This window comes from Monodon monoceros, unplaced genomic scaffold (assembly GCF_005190385.1).
Source record: "Monodon monoceros isolate NGI ecotype Baffin Bay Population unplaced genomic scaffold, NGI_Narwhal_1 Super_Scaffold_21, whole genome shotgun sequence".
Taxonomy (NCBI): Eukaryota; Metazoa; Chordata; class Mammalia; order Artiodactyla; family Monodontidae; genus Monodon; species Monodon monoceros.
This window is the reverse complement of record NW_021703778.1, coordinates 142,938,960-142,958,410: the sequence shown is the minus strand read 5'-3', so window position 1 is coordinate 142,958,410 and position 19,451 is coordinate 142,938,960. Positions and strand designations below refer to the sequence as shown.

Below are 19,451 nucleotides of genomic sequence, written 5' to 3'. Positions count from 1 at the left end.
TAAATCTTCTACTTCCTTATTCATTTTTTTTTGGGGGGGGTTGTTGTTCTATCCATTGCTGACAGTGTGCTAATACCTACAAGTAGATTTTGAATTTTTCTCTTTCTCCTTTTTTTTTTTTTTTTTTTTTGCGGTACATGGGCCTCTCACTGTTGTGGCCTCTCCCATTGTGGAGCACAGGCTCTGGATGTGCAGGCTCAGCAGCCCTGGCTCACGGGCCCAGCCACTCCGCAGCATGTGGGATCTTCCCGGACTGGGGCACGAACCCGTGTCCCCTGCATCGGCAGGCAGACTCTCAACCACTGCGCCACCAGGGAAGCCCTCTCCTTTTTGTTTTGTCAGTGTTCGCTTTATGTATTTCAAAGCTATTTGTTAAGTAGATACAAATTCTTCTTGAATTTTATCATATTAGATATATCTTTATCTCTGTAACCACTTCGTCTTTTCTGCTACTAATATGGTTTATTTCCTTTCTTTTGCCAATATAAATTAGTAAACTATTGTTATTATTTTAGAGTACCTTTTCTTTCCTCTCAATTCAGACGTTGAACCTTTTTCTCTGGAGCATGTTGAATTAGATTCTGATTTGCATTTAGAGCCAATAAGGGGCAGTAGGAGTATGTCTTGAGGATACTAGGCATCCCCTAGCAGGATAATTTTCCCAGCTGAGATAATTACAGCATCTCCAGCTAGAGGTGGTTAGACGTCTCAGACAGGAAAGGTGTAGTCTCCGTCCCTGGTAAAGGAGAATCAGGGATACTTGGGAGCATCTAGATACTCAGAACCAATCCAGTCCACCTGGAATTCCTCTTTTCAAGTGTCAAGGTTTTTTCCCGTCTCAATCAGATTTCCCACTACAAATCTCTGTATTCAACTTACTCTGTGATTCTGTAACTCCACAGTTAAATTTTGATTTTCTTTGAAGTTGGCCATGTGGCTAAAAGAGAGATTTGGGGGAGGGGGGGCGGGGGCATTGTCCACCATTATCAGAAATCTGAGCTGAGAATTTAGAGCCTTGAACCTCATTTTGCAAAATCTCCATTAGAATTTAGTATAGTTATTCCACACCTCAGTCCTTGAGATACTTACAGGCATCATCACAGCCCTCCCTTGGTCCCCCACACACTTGCTTCAGTAGGGCACTTCATCACAATCAACGTGAGTAGTAATTTAATTAATTGTGATGTTACTATGTGCCCATTCCCCATTCAAAAGGAGTTCAGGGCTTCCCTGGTGGTGCAGTGGTTGAGAGTCCGCCTGCTGATGCAGGGGACATGGGTTCGTGCCCCGGTCCGGGAAGATCCCATGTGCCACGGAGCAGCTGGGCCTGTGAGCCATGGCCGCTGAGCCTGCGTGTCCGGAGCCTGTGCTCCACAATGGGAGAGGCCACAACAGTGAGAGGCCTGTGTACCGCCCAAAAAAAAAAAAAAAAAGGAGTTCAGTGTTGTGTTAAGGCCATGAACATACCCAAGCCAATCCCAGAGTCCCATTTTGTCTGTCTCTCTTGGCAGCACTCTTGGTACCAAGTCCTGTATCCGTCAAGATCTAGTTCAGAAAAGAGAAACCCACCAAGAGCAATTACTATAGGGAATTCTTGAAAAGGTAATAGAGGACTGAAAAGGTAAAAAGGGAACACTGAGGTACACAGAAGTATGAGTTGCCAGAAGGAGTTCTACCCCTAAGATTGGGGGAACAAAGGGAAGAAGTTGGGGTTATCATAACCTAGAAGCTGTCACAATGGGCCTCATATGTCTGGACCTGGAGTGTAGAAGATAGGGCATTACAAGCCCAGGTGATGCTGGTAATTTTTGAACTCAGAAAAGGGGTACTGTGGAGTTGATAGCTGTACCTACTATAAGGTAATGCTGAGCTGGTGCTGGTTCCTTAAGGACTTGGAAGAAGGTCCTCTAAAACTCTGACTCAGACATCAGAGAGGGGGTGTGTGCTCTTTTATGGGGCTTGTATCAAGGAGATTTGTGGTATAGCCAGGGAACATCTGAGAAAGAGACACTGGCTGGCTGGTGTGGGTTGCCCAGGGTACTGGAAGATGGCTCTGTACATCTGGTTTTCAGACTTCTGAGGAGGGAGGACTGTCCCCTGGGTACCTTTGATAGGGCTTGATGGAGCTGGTTCTGGGAATGTAGTAACTGACTCTTGCCACCAGAGCAAGATCCCATTGCAGGTGGTGGTCACTGAAAGTAACAGCAGGCAAACAGGTAGAGCCCCATGTCCTTTCGTTTTGCCTTTTATTCTCCCTCTCATGCCCTTCTTGACAAAACTCTTCAGGAAGCCAGCTAGAAATGGGGTAATATAATGTGCAGATTCCCATCTTCAGCTACATAGACAAAGTATAAATTTTAGTTTTGGGGGCTTCCCTGGAGGCGCAGTGGTTGAGAGTCCGCCTGCCGATGCAGGGGACACGGGTTCGTGCCCCAGTACGGGAAGATCCCACATGCCACGGAGTAGCTAGGCCCGTGAGCCATGGCCACTGAGCCTTCGCGTCTGGAGCCTGTGCTTCGCAACGGGAGAGACCACAACAGTAAGAGGCCCGCCTACCGCAAAAAAAAAAAAATTTAGTTTTGGGGTTCAGAAAATAATTGATAATCAGCGTAAGATGTGTCAGCAGAATGCTGCCGTAGCTTCTGTGGTGACAGGTAATAGCAGGTGATACTGATCTGTGTGAAGCTCTCTGATGTTTTCTGTTGTCTTATTTAGTTGTGGCTCAGTAAATTGATTTCATGACCCTGAATAGTTTGTGACCTAAGTTTTTGAAACACTGAATTAGCTGTGACTAAGAGTGTGTGGAGACAAGGTAAAATAGGGGTTTTGAGGAGTTTGAAATAGCTGCTGGAAATAGAAGAGTTAATTACTGATACAGAAGAAGATTCTTACACTGCTTGAAGTACAGGTAATGCTAGAGAGGAAGGGCTTTGGTGTGACACCAGTTCACGTAATTAATGGTAATGTGATGGTCCTTCAGGACTTGTCTTTGGAATAGTGCAATAGTGACAAAGACTGGTATGACTCAAAGATTCTTGGCAATGAAATTTTCTATTATTACCACATATTTCTGATGAAGCTTAATATAGGTTATTTTCCTCTTTATAATGCTTTAATAATCCTCTTCCAACTCACACATTTCCATCTTAATACTCCCAAATCTGTAGCCAGGGATATCATGAAGAAAGACATGGAAAGGAAATCTGGTCACTAGGATTTCACCTATATCAGAGATGCTTTCCCTAAGAGGTTTCATCTAGTATTCTTGGCTCCAGTAGTCATACATTAGTTCTGGAAAAGCATCCAGGAGTGTACAGGTGTTTTTGACATCATAATGCTGAGGATATTTCTTACACTCTCTACTACTGAACCCATTTGTGTCCTTATTTAGAATATTCGGCCACCAATATGTGTTCAAATGTGTCTCCAATTTTTTTTAACTTTTGTTTTTAAATATTAAGCAAATTATTGATACTTTTAAATTTTATTTATTTATTTATCTGTCTGTGTTGGGTCTTTGTTGCTGCTCATGGGCTTTCTCTAGTTGCAGTGAGCAGGGGCTACTCTTTGTTGCGAGTTTGCGGGCTTCTCATTGCAGTGGCTCCTCTTGTTGCGAAGCACAGGCTCTAGGCACGTGGGCTTCAGTAGTTGTGGTTCACGGGCTCAGTAGTTGTGGCTTGTGGGCTGTAGAGCACAGGCTCAGTAGTTGTGGCACACGGGCTTAGTTGCTCCATGGCATGTGGGATCTTCCCAGACCAGGGATCGAACCTGTGTCCCCTGCATTGGCAGGCGGATTCTTAACCACTGCATCACCAGGGAAGCACAAATTATTGATACTTTTAACTGAAAATCAGAAAATGAGTGAAATTAGCTTTTACCTGAGGTAAAATTTATGTTTTTAACAGGTATGAAGAAAGTCCATTCAAATTGTAGTCTTTGAACATTTTAGTGAACTGATTGTAGTTTTAAATTCTTCAGTCCAGCTTTCTCTAGAGAATTCAGCTAACTCACCAGCCATGTAAAATATAGAATGGAATCTATATTTACACAGCCAAGATGAGTCTCTAATGATTCAGAACATGATGCAGCTGGGCTGGGTGGAGAGAAGGCTGCTGCTTCCATGCTGTGATTGGAGGCAATGGGGCTGTCCCCAAATAGCAGCCCCTTTCCCTATTACACCGTCAGTATGGATGCCTTCCTTTGAATGTACAGGGATTTTCTGCAGGTAAGAATGCGTTATAAAATAAAAATTTGTCTTGATTGGAGGAGTCTCACAAAACTGATGAGTCCATTAAGTGAGGCTTAGTTTGACTGCTAACCTCAAACAGAAATGGGGGCTAGATAAGAGGATGTCTGTAGAAGAGAAGGAAAGATGGATCAAACTGTCTGAATAAAGGGATAAAAAAAATGGTGAGCTTTGGATGGGCTGTCTACATGCTTACTGCAGCTAGCAGAGTATCAGTAGATTTTGGGGTAGAGGAGAAATTGGGAGTCAGATGTCAATCTTTTTAGTAAGGAAAATGTCATGCCAGTGTACATGTTTAGAGAGCAGTATATAATGAATCTTTATCAGGTTCAATAATTACCAACCTATGATGCATTTCCTTCATCTCTTTCCCAGGTAACCTGCTCTTCCCCCACCCCTTGCCCTTACTTATATATGAAACAATCTCAGGAATTTTATTGATTCAAGCCTCGTCCCAACTGAAATCACCTTCTTCTCTCTCTCCAGCCCCCCACCCTCCCTGCCCCAACCACCCCATCGTAGCTCTTCTTTCTGCTTTCACTTTCAGCACTGAAGCTCTGATGGTTCACCTCTTCCAGGACATAGATCCATAAAGGTCAGCCCTGCACCCTGAACAGCTCAGAGGGAGGAGCCAGACCAGTAGCGCCTGATGCCCTGCCCTCTTCAGCCCTAAACAGATGGCTCCATAATGGCAGTGGGTGAGGCTCTGGTGCACGTCAGAGTCACTCTTCTGCTGCTCTCATTTGGGGTGTCTTTGTTCATTTCTGACCACTCTCAGGCCAGGGCCTCCCAGCACTTCTCCTCTCCAGAATTGGTGATCCCCTTGACGGTGACTGGCAGGGGCAGAAATGCAAAGGCTCCAGGCTGGCTCTCCTATAGCCTGCGGTTTGGGGGCCAGAGACACATTGCCCACATGAGGGTCAAGAAGTTCTTGGTTTCCAGACACCTCCCAGTGTTCACCTACACAGACCAGCGTGCCCTCCGCCAGGATCAGCCTTTTGTTCCTGATGACTGCTACTATCATGGTTATGTGGAGGGGGTTCCCAAGTCCCTGGTTGCCCTCAGTACTTGTTCTGGAGGTTTTCGAGGAATACTACAGATAAATGATCTTGCTTATGAAATTGAACCAGTTAGGTTTTCTGCCACATTTGAACACTGGGTGTATAAGATAGACAGTGATGATACACAGTTCCCACCTATGAGATGTGGGTTAACAGAAGAGGATATAGCACGCCAATTGGAGTTGCAAGAGTTGCATAATTTCACTCTGATGCAAAGTTCTTACACAGGCTGGTGGACCCACTTGCGTTTTCTTGAGTTGGTAGTGGTTGTGGACAATCTTCGATTCGTTCACTCGGAAAGTAATGTGTCAGTAGTGCAGCGTGAAATACTTGATGTTGTCAATATAATAGGTAGCTTGTATCACTCTTTGGAACTTGTTGTAATTTTAACTGGGCTTGAAGTCTGGACTAAAGGAAACCCAGTTCCCATTGATAACATAGATAAGCTTTTGGAGGATTTTGCTGTTTGGAAGTATTTTAGCCTTGATCACCGACTGTCACATGATGCGGCCCATCTTTTCATAAAGAAATCGTTTGGCGTAAAGCTTGGACTTGCCTATGTTGGTGGAATATGCCAGCGTCCTTTTAATAGTGGAGTTAATGTTTTTGAAGACGAGAGTCTGTATGCTTTTGCAATTGTTGTGACCCATGAACTTGGTCATAATTTAGGTATGCAGCATGATACTGAATGGTGTGTGTGTGAACTTCAGTGGTGCATAATGTTTCCTGCCAGAGAGGTGACAAATAAATTCAGCAACTGCAGTTATGCCGAGTATTGGGACAATCTTATCAGTAATGGATTATGTCTTTACTCTCCTCCACATCCAGGGAATATCTTTAGGCTGAAGTATTGTGGGAACCTAGTGGTTGAAGAAGGAGAGGAGTGTGACTGTGGAACCATAGAGCAGTGCATAAATGATCCCTGCTGTCTGTTGAATTGCACTCTGAAGCCTGGAGCTGCTTGTGCTTTCGGGCTTTGTTGTAAAGACTGCAAGGTCATGTCATCAGGGACTTTGTGCAGAAAACAGGTCAGTGAATGTGACCTTCCAGAGTGGTGCAATGGGACATCCCATCAGTGCCCAGAAGATGTATATGTGCAGGATGGGATTCCCTGTAGTGATGGTGCCTACTGCTATCAAAAGAGCTGTAATAACCATGATGAACAGTGCAGGGAGATATTTGGCAAAGATGCAAGGAGTGCACCTCAGAGTTGCTACAAAGAAATCAACACCCAAGGAAATCGATTTGGTCACTGTGGTATCAAAGACACACAGTACGTAAAATGTGCGTCCCCTGATATCCTGTGTGGGAGAGTTCAGTGTGAAAATGTGGGAGTAATTCCTAATCTGATAGAACATTCCACAGTGCATCAGCTTCACTTCAATGACACCACTTGTTGGGGCACTGATTATCATATAGGGATGTCCATATCTGATATCGGTCAAGTGAAAGACGGCACAATGTGTGGTCCAGGGAAGATATGTATCCGCAACAAGTGTGTCAGTATGGTTCGTGTGCCACAAGCCTGTCAGCCTGAGACCTGCCACATGAAGGGGATCTGCAATAATAAACAGCAATGCCACTGCAATCCTGGATGGGCACCTCCCTACTGTGAACACCAAGGCAATGGAGGTAGTAATAGTAGTGGCCCACCTTTTAATCCCCAAGCAGAAGAGACAGGACTGAAGGAGAAGGGAAACCAGCCATTATTGTGGCTTATTCCTTTGACTTGTTTATTTTTATGTTGCATCTTTGTGCTTTATAAGAAACATAAAAAGAAGGAGGAGGCAGAAACGATGGAAGAAAAAGAGACTGAGGAGGAAGAAGGTGACTAAGGCTCCTGCTTCATTTTTTTAAAAATCTCTGGTTTTTCTTTTAATAGTAGAGAAGTATTAGGGCATGTCTGACTGTTTCAAGAAAAATTTAGGGATCCCTCATGTCAGAATCATAAGCATTAATATTTCACTGAAGGATTCCTAGCATGTTCTTACTTATTACCCTTCGGTGTGTTAAGCAATATTAAAAGTTCATTTTTTTTTTCTGGAAGTCATCTCTTTATGTTTCCTGAGCAAAGGCATGGCAAAGTCACATTTTTAAGCTAATGTCTCATCAGTTGTAAATCTCCTCCCACCTTTGTACTCTTAAAATGTAATGTCCGGGATGTGCCGCTACATACCCCATTGCTGTTTTGCCAGCTCTTTTCCAGATAGCTGTGCCAAAAGGGGGCAGTAGAAGTAGCCTGGAATGATGGATGAAGGGAGAAGGGAGTTTACTTTCTTGTGTGCTAAAAGTTACTCTGTCATTTTGGTAGCCACATTTGGCTTTGGATTGCAGTTTTGTTGACCCTGTTAGAACTACCCTCATTTTTCATTAGAAGTACCAGCACCAGATGACCACTGATACTTTCAGAGATCAGAGTTGCAGCTCTGGGGTTAGCAGTGTGGTCCTCCTCCGAGTTGCTGAAGCACCAGCATCAGCTAGTCACCTTAGAGGTCTTGGTGCCTGCTCTGCAGAGGGCCTCCTTAAATCATCAGTACTTGAATGAACCCAACCTCCTTCCTTTGTTCCCTTGGCCCTAGGACGTCTAGGCGCTTTCAGTAGTTACTTCATTATGATAGTCTGAGTTCTCCAGTAGCAGACACTGAATTAAAGGTTAGAGAGAAAGGATGATGAAGTCAGTTGTGCAGATGAGAAATAGCCTTGGCCATTTCACATTTCAGCCTTGGCCAACCTGGCAGCGAGCTCTAGGATGAATATTGCCTGACAGACTAGTCTTGAATTGGTCCAAAATGGCCTGGTCTTCATACCCTCCTCTTGCTTATTCACTGGATGTGAGTGCCCTGGGAAGGGTAAGAGCTTGGCCGTGCACCTCCCAGCACCTGAGACTGACCCCAAAGAGCTAACATCTGGAGGCTCTATGCTGATCATAATCCCAGCAGCTGGTCAGCAAGACTTTCCTGGGAGGAGGATGAAGGTGGCTCATTTGGAAATTCCACAGTCTGATCTTTGCATTGCTCTGATCAACTTTTCTTTATATGTTCTGGAAACAGCTCCTCCAGGATTCTGGCAGGCATCTCTGCCTGTGGGGAACCATAGAAGAGGGAGGTTAGTGGGATGAAGCAGAGACCCTAGTACTGTGTTTGGTTCTGGGGCTAAAGTTGATACTGTCTCTCCACTATCTGTTCTAGTTTCCCTCATCTCTAGATAGCATTCTGATGACTTGGGTTGGATGTTAACCCTGTGTTATTACCCAGGCCCTTATCTTTAAAGCACCCAAGTGCCTGGTCACCATGTCTTTCTCAGGCTCGGATTGCTGAATCTATCCATTTATAGTAGCAATAGAGCTAGAAAATACAAAGAGGCACCTAAGGAGATCACCTGGGTTCCACACATATGCCCTACCCCCTCTCAATGATTAGGCTCAAGTATGCCTGTCAAGACTGTGACACCTCTTCTTGCTACTGCAGGGACACAGGGAGCCCCAAATGCCCAGGTGGGACCCCAGCTTTGTCCCACTGTGAAAGTATGACCCATTTGGTGACCCTGCAGAGCCTAGAGTTGCAGGGGACAGGAGGCACAAACCACCTCAGTGAGCCATAGGTAGTGATGGTAAGTGGTGCCACTTCTACTTCCAGCCCCTGGTTCCCACCCATGTAGAGGCCTCTGGTTTAGTGTGTACAACCCATCATGGAATGGTACTTGTATTAGGGTTCAGCAGAGAAACAGAACCAACAGGATATGGTGATTTATATATTTATCCTTTCCCCAGAAGAGGAAGTAAAGCCCTCAGGGATGTTTGTTCTTCCTGATATCCAATAACTTAAATACTATGATGTGAAATTAATAATGAGATACTATGATATAAATTCAATATGTCTTATGCTACATGCTAAGGGAATAAGAGGAAATAACAAGGAAAAAGAAAGGAAAGAAAACAAACAGGAAATATGAATGCAAATGTATTCATATAAAAATAAGAACATACTCGCAACATATTACAGTCCTTGTTTCTATAACTGGTCACATGGTTGTAGCTGGTATTTATGACCATCTTCTTTTACCACCCACTCTGTTCCCTTTGCCTTCAGCAAGTACTGCATCTAATCATGGTTCTTTATCTGGTGGGGTGATCCAAACCTTTATTCCTGAAGGGTCTGGGCCAATGCTGGATTGGGTTGTTATAGTTTTCCATTGACCTTAATAACAGGGCATGGTAATACTGAGATACCCTAAGCTATTTCCTGTGTTCCAGACCTACCCTTCCTTACCTTTACTGTGGAGAAGTAGTCCAATTTCCCCTGGGTAATCAGGACCAATCACCCCAGCCATCACCATAGTTCCATTCGTTGCCTATTGATTCAGAGGCATGAGGAGCCCAAATTGGCCAGGTGGCAGTCTTTTTTTCTTTTCTTTTCCTTTCTTTTTTTTTTAAACATCTTTATTGGAGTATAATTGCTTTACAATGGTGTGTTAGTTTCTGATTTATAACAAAGTGAATCAGCTATACATATACATATATACCCATATCTCCTCCCTCTTGCATCTCCCTCCCACCATCACTATCCCACCCCTCTAGGTAGACACAGAGCATCAAGCTGATCTCCCTGTGCTACGTGGCTGCTTCCCACTAGCTATCTATTTTACATTTGGTAGTGTATATATGTCCATGCCACTCTCTCACTGCGTTCCAGCTTACCCTTCCCCTTCCCCATGTCCTCAAGTCCATTCTCTATGTCTGCGTTTTTATTCCTATTCTGCCCCTAGGTTCTTCAGAGACTTTTTTTTTTTTTTTTAGATTCCATATATATGTGTTAGCATACAGTATTTGTTTTTCTCCTTCTGACTTACTTCACTCTGTATGACAGGCTCTAGGTCCATCCACCTCACTACAAGTAACTCAATTTCGTTTCTTTTTATGGCTGAGTAATATTCCATTGTATATATGTGCCACATCTTCCTTATCCATTCATCCGATGATGGACACTTAGGTTGCTTCCATGTCCTGGCTATTGTAAATAGAGCTGCAATGAACATTGTGGTACATGACTCTTTTCTAATTATGGTTTTCTCAGGGTATATGCCCAGTAGTGGGATTGCTGGGTTGTATGGTAGTTCTATTTGTAGTTTTTTAAGGAATCTTCATACTGTTCTCCAAAGTGGCTATATCAATTTACATTCCCACCAACAGTGCAAGAGGGTTGCCTTTTCTCCACACCCTCTCCAGCATTTATTGTTTGTAGATGTTTTGATGATGGCAGATGGCAGTCTTAACTTCCAGTTAATAGAATCATTGTTGTGTCTCCTGGTGGAAGCATTCCTCCCTCTAGGACTAAGACCTCTAGGCCAGCAAAGAGTAAAGTCATGGAAACAGGAAGCAAAAATTTTGCTAGTGGGTCACTAAGGTTAATAATGAGTGGTGTTGGGCTTCCCTGGTGGTGCAGTGGTGGAGAATCTGCCTGCTAATGCAGGGGACAGGGGTTCGAGCCCTGGTCTGGGAAGATCCCACATGCTGCGGAGCAACTAGGCCCGTGAGCCACAACTACTGAGCCTGCGCGTCTGGAGCCTGTGCTCCTCAACAAGAGAGGCCATGATAGTGAGAGGCCCGTGCACTGCGATGAAGAGTGGCCTCCACTCAACGCAACTAGAGAAAGCCCTCACACAGAAACGAAGACCCAACACAGCCAAAAATAAATAAATAAATAAAATTTAAAAAATAATGAGTGGTGTCAATTCCATTTCCACCTTGATTCCTGGACTCATGAACCCTGGGTTTGGGAGAAGCAGCACCATATATTGGACGTTGATTCAGGGCATATACAGCATTCTGGAGACCCTTGCTCCAGCCCTGCAAGGTGTGGCCACCTAGCTGGCACTATAACTGAGTCTTCACAAGGCCATTCCACCATTCTGTCAAGACAACTGCTTCAGGATGGTGGGGAACATGGTAAGACCAGTGAATTCTATAAGCATGGACCAATTGCCACATTTTTTTTTCCTATGAAGTGAGTTCCTTGATCAGAAGCAATGCTGTGTGGAATACCATGGTGGTGGATAAGGCATTCTGTAAGTCCATGGTTGGTATCTTTGGAAGAAGCATTGGGTGCAGGGAGGGAAAATTACATCCAGAGTGTCTACTCCAGTAAGAATAAAATGCTTCCCCTTCTGTACAGGAAGCAGTCCCGTGTAATGAACCCTCTTCTGGCATGCACCCACCAGGTAGCTGTCTGATCACCGCAGGAAATGTTGCCACATTTGGGGCTCAGTGTTGGTCTCTGCCACTGAAGATTGGGCAGCTAGTGGTGGCCGAAGCTTGGTCATCCTTGGTGAGTGGATGACCATGTGGCAAAGCCCATGTGTAACTGCCAACCCTGCCCTGCCACCATGGCCACTTTGTTAATGAGCCCATTGGGTGATGACGGGTGGCTGGGGAAGGAGGCTGACTGGTATCAACAGAATGGGTCATCCTGTCCACTCGGTTATTAAAATCCTCTGCTGATGTAAGCTTTTGGTGAGCATTCACATGGGACACAAATACCTTCATGTTTTTTGACCATTCAGAGAGGTCTGTCCACATACCTCTTTCCCATATTTCTTTGTCACCAATTTTCAAATCATATTTCTTCCATGTCCCTAACCATGCAGACAAACCTTTGGTCACAGCCCATGAATTGGTATATAATCACAGATCTGGCCTTTTCTCCTTGTAAGCAATGTGCACAACTAAGTGAACTCCCCAAAGTTCTGTCCACTGAGAGAATTTCTCTTCACCACTATCCTTCAGGGATGTCCCAGAGAAAGGCTGTAGTGTTGTAGCTGTCCACATTCAGGTGGTGCATGTATATCATGCAGAACCATCTCTAAACCAGGCCCAGATCTTCTCTTCCCCTGTCAGCTGATCACAGGGAACTCCACATTAGGCTCCCCTGCTTGGGCCTGACTTTGTATATGTCAGTTCCATTTGATGATGGAGTGCACTGCGCAGGCCCACTTTATGGCGTGGTGGGTCAGATAATACCATTTCATGATGGGCAACTTGGTGGCCCATCATCAAGCATTCAGTAGCTACTGTGGCCCACTAATACGCCAAGACCTGTTTCTCAGAAGGAGAGTAGTCATCCAAAGGTGATGGCACAGCATTGCTCCAAAATCTTAAAGGCCTGCAGTGTGATTTACCTATAGGAGCCTGACAAAGGCTCCAAACGGTGTCCCTACCTGCCAGAGAGACTTCAAGCACCATTGGATGTGCTGGATCATATGGCCCAAGTGGCAGAGCAGTTTGCACAGCAGCCTGGACCTGGGGCAGAGCCTTCTCTTCTTCTGGGCCCCACTCAAAACTAACAGTTTTTCAGGTCACTTGGTAAATGGACTGGAGTAACACACCAAATGAGGAAGGAATATGTTGCCTCCCAAATCCAAAGAGGACCACTAGGTATTGAGCCTCTTTCTTGGTTGCAGGAAAGCCAGATTCCACTTCCTCTTTATCTTAGAAGTGATATATTGACATGCTCCATACCACAGGACCCCTATAACTTTCACTGAGGTAGAAGTGAATTTTAGTCAGATTTATTTCCCACCCTCTGACATGCAAATGTCTTACCAATTAGCCTAGGGTAGTTACTACTACTCACTCACTAGGTGTAATCAACATAATATCATCAATATACTGGGCCGGTATGATGTCCCGTGGAAGGGAAAGGTGATTGAGATCCCTGCAAACTAAATTATGAATAGGGCTGGAGGGTTGATATGCCTCTGAGGGAGAACAGTGTATGTGTATTGCTAACCTTGCCAGTTGAAAGCAAACTGCTGCTGGCGGACCTTATGGACGAGTATGGAGAAAAGGACATTTGCCGCATACCAGGTACCCTGGGATGTGTTAATTCGCTCAAGCGATGAAACCATATCTGGTACAGCAGCTGCAATTGGAGGCACCACCTGATTAAGCTTACAATAAAGTAATCCACTGTCATTCTCCCAAGATCCACCTGTCTTTTGCACAGGCCAAATAGAGATGAATGAGGATGTGGTGTGAATCACCACCCCTGCATCCTTCCAAGTCCTCGACAGTGGCAGTAGTATCTGTGATCCTTCGAGGGATGTGGTATTAATTTTGGTTTATTATTTTCCTAGGTAGAGACAGTACTAACGGCTTCCACTTAGCCTTTTCTACCATAATAGCCCTCACTGCATAAGTAGGGAGCCAATGTGAGGATTTTTCCAGCTGCTAATATGTCTTTTCCAATTATGTATTCTGCAACTGGGTAAATAACCACAGGGTGGGTTCAGAGAGCCACTGGACCTACTGTGAGATGGGCCTGAGCTAAAGCTCCACTGACCACCTGACCTCCATGAGCACCTACTCTGACTGGAGGGCCACAGTGATGTTTTGGGTCTTCGGGAATCAGTGTCAGTTCAGATCCACTGTCTGGTAGTCTCTGAAAGGCATGATTATTTCCTTTCCCCCAATGTACAGTTACCCTGGTAAAGGGCCACAGGTCCCTCTAGGGAAGGCTGGGAGAAAAGTTAACTGTACAAATTTTCATTAGTGTATCAGGGTCCTTCCTCAAGGGGAACTGGTCTCCCATTCATTCAAGGGGTTTGGGGTCTGTAAACTGGCTTAACTCTGGGAATTGATTGAATGGCTGTGACTCTCTGTTTTTCTGAGTTAAGTGACTTTTGTTCACTTGACTTAGAGCTTTTCTGCTTATTTAGATCAAGAGAGAATTTCCATTTCTCTTCTAGGAGCATCGTGATTAACTCACCAAAACCAAAGGTTTGCATGAGTCTGACTTTTCTGATTGCTGCTTTGTCTCTACTGTTCATTATGGTAATCTTGCCTTCCTTGTCTTTGGTGGTTGAGTGCCACCACTTGGCCCCTGCCACCCTAGGATACGTATATTCCTGTTGCATTTAGGCTTCCCAATTGAGTGGCCGTGGTTCCCACTCTAAGATCTGTCCTCCAGGGAAGAGCCATCATGGAGCCCTTCAAGGATGTTGGGCTCCCCTCATAAATTTATTTCTCAAAATATTAGTGAAAGGTATGTCCTCTGGACCCCTTCAGTGTGGGTGAGTAAGTCTTAAATGACAAGTTCACTCTAACATTTCAGTCTCCTTAAGCCTCTGAATCCCTTCCTTTACATTAAACCAAGAGAGGCTGCGTATTTCCAGTTAGAGCCCTTTCTAACTCCCCAAGCTGCAACATGAAATGCAGAATCTCAGCTTAGTGAGCCCATACCAATAAATTCAGCCTGATCCAACTTTACGTTCCCTTCAGCATTATCCTACACCCTCAGAGTCCATTCCCACACATGTTCCCTGGACATCTGCTTGTATAGATTAGAAAACTCAAATCGTTCTGATGAAGTGTGGTACACACCCTTATGGGTCACACTTTGTACCTCACCTCTAGAGGTCTGCTAAGTCTTGACTCTAGTTGTAGGTCCAGAAGCAGAGCGGGTAGTGGGGTGGGTCCTGAGGAGAATCAGCATTGTTTTCCGTGGCAGCTATCTCAGGGGAGGCCATTACTGTTCAGGGTTAATCCCCTCAGATAGAGATGGAGAAGCTGCTACCACTGTGGGTGGGGAGGCTGCTGCTACTGGGTGTGTGTGTGGGGGAGAACTCTTCCCCTGGTTGGGAAGACTCACTAGAGAAGGCTCAGTTTCCGCAGTTTCATCAGGGTCTTCTCACACATCGCATCCCAACTTACAGGATCTCGTTCTTTCCTAATCAGTCACTTCACTTGAACAGTGAGGCTGGGAGTTCAATTTGTGTTGTAATTCAGCCTATCTCAAAATGAGTTTCTGTATTTCATTTTCACCAGTTTCAGCCCTGTGACTCCTAGAGATAAGGCTCTACTTCAGGGCGTGCGTAGGAGCTCTTAGATCACTTACGGAGTGCCTGAGCTGGGAATTGGAATCCCTGGGTTCATGCTTTTCTTTCACCACTTTGTCCAGCAACATTAGGCAACCAACCAATGTTATTTATCCCTTAGTTTTAAAAAAATGTCCAAAAGTATCCACTTCTCTCTTTGCTTCATAGAGTGGTTGATTAGGAGTTTCCGATGCAGATACATTACCTATCTTTAATCAACAGTTCACCACAGACTATCAGTACTCTCTTTACTACTGGAAAGAGTTATTAGAGTCTTTAATCGGATTAGAGAGCCAATTTCAGCAACGCCAGAACCAATTCAGAAAACTCATCTTTAAAATTCTGTTCCTCTAAAGCCACTCCTGGTATCAAACTCCATATTAGTCCCGGTTTTTTAGAGAAATAGAACTGATAGTATATGTGCTCATGTGATTATAGACCCCAAGAAGTCCCCCAGTCTGCCATCTGCAAGCTGGAGAACGAGGAAAGCTGGTGGTGTAATTCATTCTGAGTCTAAGGCCTAAGAATCAGAGGAGCTGACAGTGTAAGACCCAGTCCAAATCTGAAGGCTTGAGAACCAGAACTGATGTCCGAGGGTGGCATAAAGGGGTGTCTCAGCTCAAGCAGAGAAAGCAAATTCACCCTTCCTCTGCTTTTTTGTTTTATTCAGGCCCTCAATGATTGGATGATGCCCACCTGCACTGGTGAGGGTGACCTTTTTTTTTTACTAAGTCTACTGATTCAAATGCTAATCTCTTCCAGAAATACAGACACACCCAGAAATCATGTTTTAGCAGCTATCTGGGCATCCCTTAGCCCAGTCAAGATGGTACATAGAATTAACTGTTATAGGGATATAAATAGACCCCATATATCAAGGGGAGTAGGGTCAAAGAAGTTGCAGCCCTCTCTAAACTACCAAATGTATCACACTCTGTTGGTGAGATTATGGGGAACAAAATTCACATACAGTGCAGGTGGTAAAGACAACTGGTAGAACCTCTATGGAGTGGAATTTGTTGATATTCAGCAAAAATACATGTGCACTTAACCTTGCACTCAGCAATCCTTCTGGTATTTTATCCTAAAGATATACTTCAAAACTTTGAAATTACTTTGGTATAAGGTTATTTGTGGCATATAATGGCAAAAGATTGGGAGCCTACCCACACCAATGCCTACCCACAGAGGACTAGTTGAATAAAATATGATACTTCCACACAATGGATACTTGGCAACATTTTAAATGGATAAGCAAGACTTCCATACACTGATATGACATGATCTCCAGGACCTGTTCTTAAGGGATACAACGCTATATTCATCACGTTACATGTAATATACAGCTGCTCTTTTTGTAAGAAAGAGGATTGGTTCAGATAGGCACATTTATTTTCTTTTATTTGCAAAAAAAGAAAGATTGGAAAAATAAACCAAAAGTTAATAAAATGGTTACTTAGAGGGGAATAGGGAAAATAAGATGGGGGAGAGTTCAGAATAGAAATAAGACTTATTTGAACAGCACTGGTTCTATGGTTTCAATTTGGGATCATGTAAATGACTGATATAAAGAAAAATTGACCCCTAAAATACCAATTACTCAAAATTGGAAACAAATAAATAAACCTAAACACATATCATGTTGATGACATAACCACACAGACAAAAGAATTGTTTCAAGTGACTTTCAAACAGTCTTATTTTTAGTAATAATATTGGTATAATTACTTTGACTGTATTTGATATACAGCATAGGATAAAGCAAAAGGTAGCAAAGTTAATGTAACAGAAAAAAGTTACAAGTAAGCAATCAAAGAAGTCAAATTAAAATTTTATTATCTTTCATTTTGAAAGAAAGTATTAATATGAATTCATGATTTTTTGGTCGACTTATTCATGTATAATTTATATACAGTATCATGAATGCACCCACTCTAAGTGTAACAGTATGATGAGTTTTGACACATAATACATATGTATCAACATATGGATCAATACCATTACCTCCCAAATTTCCTTGTGCCCCTGAGCAGTCAGTGCCCCTATTCTCTACCTTATGCAGCCACTGATATGATTTCTGTCACTATAGAATGTAGCCTATTCTAGAATTTCATATAAATTCAATTAAATAGTATTATCTGAGTCTTGCTTTGCTCACTTGGCTTTCTTTTTCTTTCTGAGATTCATCCATGTTGTTGCTTGTATCAGCAGTATTCCATTATATGATTCTAACAAAACTTGTTTTTTCAATCATCTGTTAATGAATCTTTGGGTTGTTTCCAGTATTTTACCTGTTTGTAAGTAAAGCTGCAATGGACATGCATATACAAGTCTTTTGGAGAACATGTGTTTAATTTTTGCTGGGTAAACATCCAAGAGTAGAGTTATTGGGCATAGAATAAGTATATATTTCATCTTAGGAGAAACTGCCAAAAATGTGTCCCAAAGTAGTTATAACAGTTGAAACTCCCACCAACAATGGTTGAGTACTCCAGTTACTCTACCCTCCAGACTCCTGGTGCCATCAGGCTTTTAATTTTACCATTTTGGTAGATTTGTAGTGGTATATACTTGTGGTTTAACTTGCATTTCCCTTATGACTAATGACATTGGGCATTTTTTTCATGTATTTACTAACCATTTTTATGTCTTCTTTTGGAAGTGTTTTCATGTATATGTACATTGAATATTTTCTCCCAATCATTTTCTCACCAGTGTCTTGGGAGAACAGAGAATTTTAATTTTGATTAAATCTAATTTACCAATTATTTTATGGTTAGTGCTTTTTGTATGCTGTATAAAATTATTGCTTACCCTAATATTACATAGATTTCCCCCTATCTTGGGGAAAGTTCTTTTGTTTTAACTTTTATAGTTGCATCTGTGATGCATCTTGAGTTTATTTCTGTTTACTATGGAAGGTGGTGGCAGGTTTTCTTTTTTCTTTTTAAATAAAAATATTCAGTTGTGGCAGAGATCAAGATGGTAGAGTAGGAGGATGCTGGGCTCACCTTCCCTCATCAACACATCAAAACTACAAGTACATATAGAGAGACTTTCACTGAAATAGACCTGGGGACTAGCAAGAAAGCTTTTCCACAACCAAGAATGTAAATAAAGATCCACACAGAGTCTGTTAGGAAGAGAGGAGAAGTGATTTGGTTGGGACCCACATCCCTAGCAGGGGACACACAAGAGGAGGGGGATATCACAGGCTCGGGGATCTTCCTGGGGGGTGAGAGCTTTGAGCCACATCTTAGGAACCACAGCCCTGGGGTCCAACACCAAGAAGATGAGCCCCCTTAGCTGGTTTGAAAACCAGTGAGACTTAACCAGACGACTATAAGAAACCGAGACTTTGCTCTTAAAGAACACATGCACAGACTTGCTCACTCACAGTCACAGTGTGGAGGCAGCAGGTTGAAAACTGCCTGGGGTTCTGGCTGGCCTGCCAGAACTGCCCCGGCACCTGTTCCCAGCTCCCCTCCCCAGCCTGCACTGAGCTCCTGCCCCAGCCACTCTTTCTCTCCACTAAGGGAGAGGCTGCCATTGCCAACAAGAGTGTACACACTTAGAGGGAATGGAGCTGGCTCAGACCCTGGCCCTGCCTCTGACCAGGACAGAGGCAGCCACTGCCAGCACATGCATAAGTGCACACACTTGGGAGGGAGCAAAACTAACTCCATGACGGAAAACACCATCACTGGAGTGTGTGTCCCTGTGCATACTCAGAGAGTGGGGGGTGAAATAAACTCAGTAATGTGATGCCAACCCCTCCAGCTCTGACCTAGCCTCTAACCAGGGTATGCACACCTGGGAAAAAGTGAAATGAGCACAGAAGTACAGTCCCAAGCCCTCAGGACCCAGCCACACCCCAAACCAAGGTGGGGACTGCCATCACAACCTGGAGAAACCCAACTCCCTCAGGGCTCCTGCTCCAGCCCCTTGGACACTGCCTACACTCCTGACAGGGAGTGCTGAACATTAAGCATGGGAGAGGCTCAGGCTCACACCTGGAATTGACTCTAGCCCCTGAAACTCCAGCCATACCTCCCACCAAGGCAGTGGTGGCCAGCACACCCCAGAGGATGACACAGCCAGTGCTCACTTCAGATCCCGGTTTCCCAGCAAAGCCACTGGGCACATGTAGACTGCATAGGGATGCCCCCACACAGGACATGTCTTTAAGACCAAGACAGTTAACTGTTTCACCTAATTTCATAGAAATAGAGAAAATTAAACAAAATGAGAAGACAGAGGAATATGTTTCAAAT

General features: G+C 43.9%; 1 protein-coding gene and 1 pseudogene across 1 annotated transcript; one reads left to right on the top strand and one right to left on the bottom strand.

The window, feature by feature from the left end:
• Positions 1-4,862: 4,862 nt before the first annotated feature.
• Positions 4,863-7,142, top strand: LOC114903925 (disintegrin and metalloproteinase domain-containing protein 20-like). The gene has a single exon (XM_029237153.1). The coding sequence runs from the start codon at positions 4,935-4,937 to the stop codon at positions 7,140-7,142; it is 2,208 nt and encodes a 735-aa protein (XP_029092986.1). The 5' UTR covers positions 4,863-4,934.
• Positions 7,143-9,302: 2,160 nt separating this feature from the next.
• On the bottom strand, positions 9,303-18,863 carry LOC114903923 (annotated as a pseudogene).
• Between the last annotated feature and the right edge of the window lie 588 nt (positions 18,864-19,451).

Excerpts from the sequence above, each read along its gene's own strand:
- LOC114903925 (XM_029237153.1), top strand. The coding sequence starts at position 4,935 with ATGGCAGTGGGTGAGGCTCTGGTGCACGTCAGAGTCACTCTTCTGCTG.